The sequence below is a fragment of the Rissa tridactyla genome, unplaced genomic scaffold (assembly GCF_028500815.1).
Source record: "Rissa tridactyla isolate bRisTri1 unplaced genomic scaffold, bRisTri1.patW.cur.20221130 scaffold_33, whole genome shotgun sequence".
NCBI classification, from domain to species: domain Eukaryota; kingdom Metazoa; phylum Chordata; class Aves; order Charadriiformes; family Laridae; genus Rissa; species Rissa tridactyla.
The window spans coordinates 1,034,813-1,042,456 of NW_026529545.1; the positions used below are offsets into that span (position 1 = coordinate 1,034,813).

Below are 7,644 nucleotides of genomic sequence, written 5' to 3' on the forward strand. Positions count from 1 at the left end.
ACCGATGTCACCCCGTGCCCGTGGGGCTCGGTGCAGAGCGGCCATGTGCATGACAGGGGCATGACGGGGGCTGGGAGCTGCCCGTCCCCGTGTCTGTGAGGCCGAAGGAGCAGCCCCTGCGGCCCTGGCTGGAGCAGTCGGGGTGGGGGTGGCTCGGGGGCACCCCAGGGATGTGCCTGGGCACGGCGCCAGGAGGAAACCACAGACTTCCTGCCTGGGCGCTGCGGGGGGAGCGGGGGGAGCGCGGCGAGGCCACGTGGGCTGTGGTTTGTGCACCTGCAGGCTCCAGCTCCCGCTCCGCCCGCAGGGAATAACGGCCCCTGGGTGACACACTGAGAGTCAGGGACACGTCTGAGCCTCTGGGCTGTCTGTCTGCTGCCAGGGCAGGGACATGATCCAGCTCCAGCTCCTGCGAGGGACTCACTGTGGGGGTCTGCAGGGATGGACGGACAAGCCAACACTCCTGGGATGGAGCCCTTGCCCTGGATGAAGACCTCTCCCAGCTGCTGCTCCCAGCACAGTGAGGTCCATGTCAGGGGCAGGGGCTGTTTCCTCCCCATCCTGACACAGACCCTGGTGCAGTCCCCGCTCCATGGTCACCGCAGCTTGGGGGCAGTTGGACATTTGCCTCATGGCTTCTTGGATGAGCCCAGCGCAGGAGATGCTCAGTGCTTCCAGGACCACAGCAGGGTGCAAGGGGTGACCGACCCAATTCCCCTGCACACCCAGCTTGTCCCATGATGATCCGCCACCACATCGACCATGACACTGGCAGCGGGACATATATGTCCCTCATATATGGTCATGAACGGCGCTGGAGAAGTTCATTGGCGGGCTGGGCTGTGTCGGAGGGGAGATAGCTCCCGATAACGTCTAAAAAGGTGCTGCTGCTTCGATTGGCTCCTTCCGCAGCTGGGTCGGCATCTGCAGAGATATATCACCCTCCCATCATCGACGTCCCCGTGAGTCCCCAGGAGCTGTGACAGGGAGTGGGGAAGAGCAGGGCTGTGCCAGCAGGGCAGGAGGCTCAGGATGGGAATGGAGGGACTCCTGTCCCCTCGGGTGCTGTGGCTGCTCCTCTGGGTGCAGCTCTGCAGAGGTAAGTGCTGGCTCCCTTTTCCCACAGCCCAGGGCCATCGGGTACCAGTGGGGTCATCAAGAGCCCTTTGGGAAGAGGGTTTCTTTCCAAGTGCCGCTGAGATGAGGGTCAGAAGGAGCTCAGGTCTATGGACCCTGTGCCTTTGCCTGTGTCCATCTGGGTGGGAGAGGGTGTCTCCATGATGCTGTTAAGGGGTGCTGGGCTGGGGAGGAGCAGGTGCCCTGCGCACGGCCTGGCGATACAGGTTTTGGGTGGGCATGGGCAGGGGCCCTTTGAGGTGGGAGGAGGTGCTGAGGGCTGTGGGACAGAAAATGGCCCAGCGGGTCTGGAGTTAGCACCCCCAGCCTGCACAGCCCATGGGGAGTGGGGGGACGCCCACACATCCCCAGGGAGAGCCTGGAGGGGAGAGGGCTCCCATCCTGGTGCCTGTGACAGGCAGGGGGGACCCCAGACGTGCACTCTGGGACTCGGCGCTCTCCTGACCAGTCCCATCTCGGTGGTTGAAGGGGCTGCGGAGGTGAGGCTGGAGAATGGCGGCGGACGCTGTGCTGGGAGAGTGGAGGTGAAACACCAGGGCCAGTGGGGGACCGTGTGTGATGACTCCTGGGACACGAATGATGCTGCAGTGGTTTGTAAGCAGCTGGGCTGTGGGTCCGCTGTCAAAGCTCATGCTGAAGCATACTTTGGGGCAGGATCCGGCCCCATTTGGATGGATGATGTTAATTGTCACGGCACAGAGTCGGCCCTGTCTGACTGTAGACACAATGGATGGGGCCAAAGCAACTGTTATCATTCTGAGGATGCTGGAGTGACATGCTCAGGTAAGGAGCCAATCTCTTCCCCACCTTTGGGACTGGGACAGGAGAAGGGACCTGGCTGTGCCCTCAGGGAGCAATGAACGGCTGCCAGGGCAGGGTCCTGTGTTGCTGGTCACACTGCCAAGCTGGGACTGTCATTACTGGTGTCCCTGGTCCCTGAGGAAAGACCAGTGGGGTTCACCCACCACTGGGCCCCAAGATGGTTCATCCCACCCTCAGTTGGTGCCTGGGTCTGGGAGATGAATCCCCCTCAATGCCCCGCATTTTTTGTTGGTCCTCACCTTTCTTCTCCAATTCAGCCAGGACCTGTCTGGCATTGCTGAGGGCCAGGTTCCCCTGTGCCAGAGGCACCGAGAGCTGCTCACGCGGCCACCCACAGCCCCAGAGAAGGGTGCAGAGTGGCCAGTGGCTTTTGGGTTGTGCCTCCTGGCAGACACAAGTCCCTCAACCAAAGCAAAGGGGCCGCTCCAAGGGAAAAAGCCCTGTCCTTGGGCAGAGGAGCAGGGTGTCCCTGGTATATCTGTGCCATCAGCACCCATTGGGAGCTGCTGGGAGGGCCGTGGGTCTCTTTGCCTGTGGCCACTGTGCAGGCCAGGTGGGACATGGGTATGTAACTGCCAGAGGGCTGTGGGAACTCACAGGGTTCTTTGGTTACTCCAGGATTTGTCCGGCTGGTTGGAGGGGACAATCCCTGCTCAGGACGAGTGGAGATCCATGATAGGAACAAGTGGAAAACTGTCTGTGACTCCGCCTTTGGTCTCAAAGCTGCCGACGTGGTCTGCAGAGAGTTGCAGTGTGGCACAGCCCTGTCTGTCCCCGGGGCAGCTCACTTTGGAGAAGGGGCTGGTCCCATGTGGGACAGAGAGCTGCAGTGTGTGGGGAATGAATCCCTTCTCAGCTCCTGCCCCACGGGGTCCCCCAGGGACCAGCCCTGCACCCACGCGAATGCTGCTGGTGTCACCTGCACACGTAAGGACTCAGGGCAGGGTGTTACCACCGGGGGTGTGCCGATGATGGGGGAGCAGGGACGGGACTGTGCTGTGCTGGGTGTGAGGACAGAAGGGGTGATCACAGAACCATAGGATGGTCTGGGTTGGAAGGGACCTTTCAATGTCATCTAGTCCAACTTGCCTGCAACCAGCAGGGACCTCTTCAACTAGATCAGGTTGCTCAGAGCCCCATTAAACCTGACCTTGAATGTTTGCCTGCAGCCCTAAAATGGTGCAGAAGGAGGAGAAAGGCAGGGTGTCCATTTGCCCTCTACTCCACCACCCAAGGCAGCAAAAGCACAAGTCTGCCCTGTCTCATCCTTCTCTGTCCAGAGTTCACAGGGTTCAGGCTGGTGAACGGCAGCACGGCATGTGAGGGGAGGGTGGAGGTCCATGTGTAGGGGACCTGGGGCACCCTCTGTGCCTCCCGCTGGGATCTCTTGGACGCCCGCGTTCTCTGCCGTCACCTCAACTGCGGGTTTGCTGAGTCCATTCCTAAAGGAGGGCGTTTTGGGAGAGGAACCGGCCCTGTCTGGATAGACTCCTTCCACTCTGACGGCACTGAAGCCCACCTGGGAGAGTGCCCAGTGACTGCCCTGGGGGCCTCGCCGTGCTCCCATGAGAACGACGCTGCTGTCATATGCTCAGGTGAGTGCAGGAAAACACTCGGTTACTCTGTTTTCCTCTTAAATGCTCCCAAAGCAGGGGACCCTGTGGCAGTGCAAGGCTCTGGCTCAGAAGCTCCCCACAGAGGGCTGGCAGCAGGCAGGCGAGCTCCAAGGCCCTCCTGCAAGGGTGCCAGAGCCTGGAGACGTGCTGCAGGCTGCCGGGCTCCCCGATGCCGCCAAGGGCTGGGGCATGGCTGCTCTCCCCAGGCCCAGCTCGCTTCGCATCCCTGCGGCTGGTGGGTGGAGGAAGCCCGTGCGACGGGCGAGTGGAGATCTTCCAGCACGGGACGTGGGGCAGAGTCCTGGATGAGCAGTGGGAGGTGCAGGAGGCCAGCGTGGTGTGCCGGCAGCTGCAGTGCGGAGAGGCAGAGGCAGCCTACAACCCCCCAAAGGCTCAGAGAGGGACGGGTCCCGTGGGGCTGCGCGGGGTGCGGTGTGCAGGGCACGAGGCCAACCTGACCCTCTGCAACACCTCCCTGCCTGAGAGTGCGCTGGAAGCAGGGATTGCCGAAGACGTGGGGGTCGTCTGCTGGGGTGAGTGGCGCTGCACGGCCCCCCCAGGCTCTGGGCTGGGTGGGCAGCCGGCCCTTGACGGCAGCCGGGGTTTCCTCCTCCTACAGGGAGCCGTCAGGTGCGGCTGGTGAACGGGCCTGGGCGCTGCGCTGGGAGAGTGGAGATCTACTACCAGGGCAGCTGGGGGAGCGTCTGCGATGACGACTGGGACCTGTCTGATGCTGCCGTCGTTTGCCGCCAGCTGGGCTGCGGAGGGGCGCTGGAGGCAGTTGGCTCCGCTCGCTTCGGGGAAGGCTCTGCTCAGATCTGGCTGGAGAGCGTGAACTGCTCCGGGGCCGAAGCTGCTCTCTGGGACTGCCCGGCAGGGTCCTGGGGGCAGCACGACTGTGGGCACAAAGATGACGCAGGAGTCGTCTGCTCAGGTGTGTGCCGGGAGCTGTGGTGGGAGCCCAGTGCCCAGGCAGGCCGGGACGAGGGGAGAGCCGGACACGGCCGAGGCTGTTCCTGGCCAGCTCTGAGCCCCTGACAAAGGCCATCGTGGGGACACCCATGCACAGGTGCCCTCAGTCCCACCGGGGGTCCCTGGGGAGCTCCGCTGTCCCTGACGGGCAGCAGGGAGGGCAGGGGTGTCTGTCCATCAGGGACATTTCTCTGTCTGTGGGTGCAAGGGGGACTTGCTGGACGTGCCTTTGCCTGTCTGAGGGCCTGGCGGGTGCAGGGGTGTCCCTGCTCCCCCAGCCCCAGCCCAGCCTGTTCCCCCTCGCTGCCTTTCCTCCCAGAGTTCATGGCCCTGAGGCTGGAGAACGGCACCAACTGCTCCGGGCGCCTGCAGGTTTTCTACAATGGGACGTGGGGGAGCATTTGCTCCAACTCCATGACTCCTGAAACTGTGTCGCTGGCATGCAAGGAGCTGGGCTGCGGGGACAGAGGGTCCCTGGAAACACAACGGCCCTACGGCAGGCTGTCTGGCACGGCCTGGCTGGATCGTGTGGAGTGTGGGGAGAGAAACAGCTCCTTCTGGCAGTGTCCCTCCGCTCCCTGGCACCCGCAGTCATGTGACAACCTGCAAGAGGAGACCCACATCACCTGCAAGGGTAATTCTGAGCTAGCCGGGCACCAGCATCCCCTGCGTTCCTGCTCCTGGCTGGGCATGGTCAAATTCCGGGGCCTGCGGGGGCCTTTCGTTTCCAAGGCAGACGCTGCTGCTGCTGGTACCAAAAATGGGACTTCCTCTCCCGGAGCCCCACACATTCACCAGCGGTTGCCAGCCGGGCTCCCAGCTTCGCCTGGTTGAGGCAGAGGTTTCTCGAGGCAAGGTCCCAGAAGGGAACAGCCAGGGCTCTGAGGAGTGTCCCTTCCATGGACACCCTCCTGCTGCTCTGTGACCCAGGGTCCCTTTGGGGCTGAGCAGTCAGGGTCCCCCACATTGCCGAGTGTGTGTCCCCCGAAGGACCGGGGTTCAGCTGCTGCCATGGGTGGGTGGCACGAGCTGAGCTGAGCCCCGCTCTCTGCTGCACGCCCCCCTGCAGCAGCCCCTTCACCACAGCGTTTCCCTCTGCAGGGGGTCAGCCAGAAACGCCCCCGGCCCCAATGGCTGCGTGCCCCAGCACCCCGAGCTGCACAGGTAGCTGCTCCTCTGCATGCCCCTCTCGCCTGGCAGGGCTCTGCCTGCTGTCCCGCGGCCCTGGGAGCTCTCTGCCTTCTCCAGACAGGGAGAAGATTCGTGCCGTGGGAGGGGAGAAGGGGTGCTCTGGCCGAGTGGAGGTGTGGCACCGCGGCTCCTGGGGGACGGTGTGTGACGACTCTTGGGACATGCGGGATGCCGAGGTGGCATGCAGGCAGCTGGGCTGTGGCCCTGCGGTGTCTGCCCTGGCTGAGGCTGCATTTGGGGAGGGGAGCGGCCCCATCTGGCTGGAGCAGGTGGAGTGCCGGGGGACAGAGCCATCTCTGCAGGACTGCTGGGCCCGGCCTGGGGACAGCGGTGCCTGCCGCCATAAGGAGGACGCGGCCGTGAACTGCTCAGGTGAGCGGCAGGGCTGGGACACCTCACAGGGAGCCCTTTTCCCCATTGGCTGCCATCATGGCTCCAGAGCTCCTGAGAGCAAGGCCATCCCTGCAGAGCAGGAGAGCCTTTTGCCGAGTGGGCAGCAGCTTCTGTGGGGCTGGGTGTCCTCCAGCTTCTGCCCGCAGGGCCCTGCAGCCCCCAGGGGCATCTCCCGGGCTGCCGGCTCTGTCCCTGCTCTGGGCCCTGCGCTCCTTCCTGGCCATGCTCACCAGTCGTGCAGGAGGGGCGATTTGGGTGGGATGTGGCAGGGATGTCTGCACATGCACACGTGCGCACACACACACACACACGGTGTGTCAGAGAGGAGGCTCCCTGGTACCTGCACCCCCACCCTCTCAGCCCAGCTCTCCTTCTCCTCCTCTGCAGATGCACCCAGGACGGCAGCACCAACCCCTCCAGCAGGTAACCCGTCCTCCCCACCAGCGCTGGGTCTTCTTGGGGCCAGGCTGTGACCCACAGCCGGGGGGAAGGGGCTCCTTGCTGGGCTGTGAAACTCCCAGGAGGAGGCAGCGGGGTAGCGGTGGGGCGGGAGGCTGGGGAGGGCTGTCATTCACCCACTCAGGTGGGAGCTTCCCCATCCCTCGTCCCCTGAAACCCGGTATGTAATGGGGGTCAGGACTGGGGTGTGCCGGCCCCTCACCTCTCCCAGGCCTGGTGCTGCCCTTTCTGTGTTCCTGCCATGCAGATCCCACGCGGGGCCATCTGACCGGCAGTGGGAGAGTCTCATTGCCCGTCATCATGTGCATCATCCTGGGAGCCCTTGTCTGCCTGCTCCTGGCCCTCCTGGCCGGGCAAGTGCGAAGCGCCAGGGCTGGGCGCAGAGGTGGGTCCCCTCCCAGGGGAAGATGCCTGCTGGCAAGGCCAGGGGTGCCGTGGGGTGTCAGTGAGTGGGAGAGGCAGAGCTGGGGGGACGAGAGTGTGTGCTCTCTGCGGGATCCCATCCCCTCTCTGACCATCCCTGGGCCAGCCCTGCCTCTGTCCACAGGCTCTGAGAGAGCTCAGGAGCCCTTCCCTGAGGCCGTGTACGAGGAGATCGGTTCCAGCCCAGCATGGCAGAAGCAGGCAAGGTTCAGCGGCTCAGGTTGGTGTGCGTCCCTCGTTGAGGACACATCTACAGTGCTCTTTCCCCTGGCTGCCACGCAGGGTTGAGCCCTGCAGCCCCCTAACCCATGGTTCGTGCGGTTGTGGGGCTGTTGGATCTGTGTGGGGAGCACCCATGTCCTGGGCCCAGGAGAGAAGCTTTCTCCCCACCTGCTCTGCGCGTCCCATTTGGGGACAGCCCCTCTCTGCCTGCCCCTGCACACTGGGGGACACCTGAGGGGTGAGGGAAGGGGCTGTCCCAGGGCAGCTCTGGCAGGCCCTTGGAGATGGGCTTTGTCCCAGGGCAGCAGGGTGAGTCCTGAGCCCTCGTCCCCGTGCAGCCGTGGCTCTGTGGGTCCCATGTCCCCAGCAGCACTGAGCACAAGCTGGGTCAGCACAGCACACTCCCCTG

At 63.9% G+C, this 7,644-nt stretch overlaps 1 protein-coding gene across 1 annotated transcript in view; it reads left to right on the forward strand.

The window, feature by feature from the left end:
* The window catches only part of LOC128903419 (scavenger receptor cysteine-rich type 1 protein M160-like), a 903,222-nt gene extending 895,921 nt beyond the window's left edge, over positions 1-7,301 (forward strand). Inside the window, 10 exon segments of the mRNA XM_054187429.1 lie at positions 1,617-1,920; positions 2,578-2,886; positions 3,240-3,554; positions 3,782-4,108; positions 4,195-4,509; positions 4,867-5,181; positions 5,649-5,711; positions 5,796-6,110; positions 6,802-6,975; positions 7,138-7,301. Of these exon segments, the coding sequence (XP_054043404.1) occupies positions 1,617-1,920; positions 2,578-2,886; positions 3,240-3,554; positions 3,782-4,108; positions 4,195-4,509; positions 4,867-5,181; positions 5,649-5,711; positions 5,796-6,110; positions 6,802-6,975; positions 7,138-7,301 (2,601 nt within the window).
* Positions 7,302-7,644: the final 343 nt, after the last annotated feature.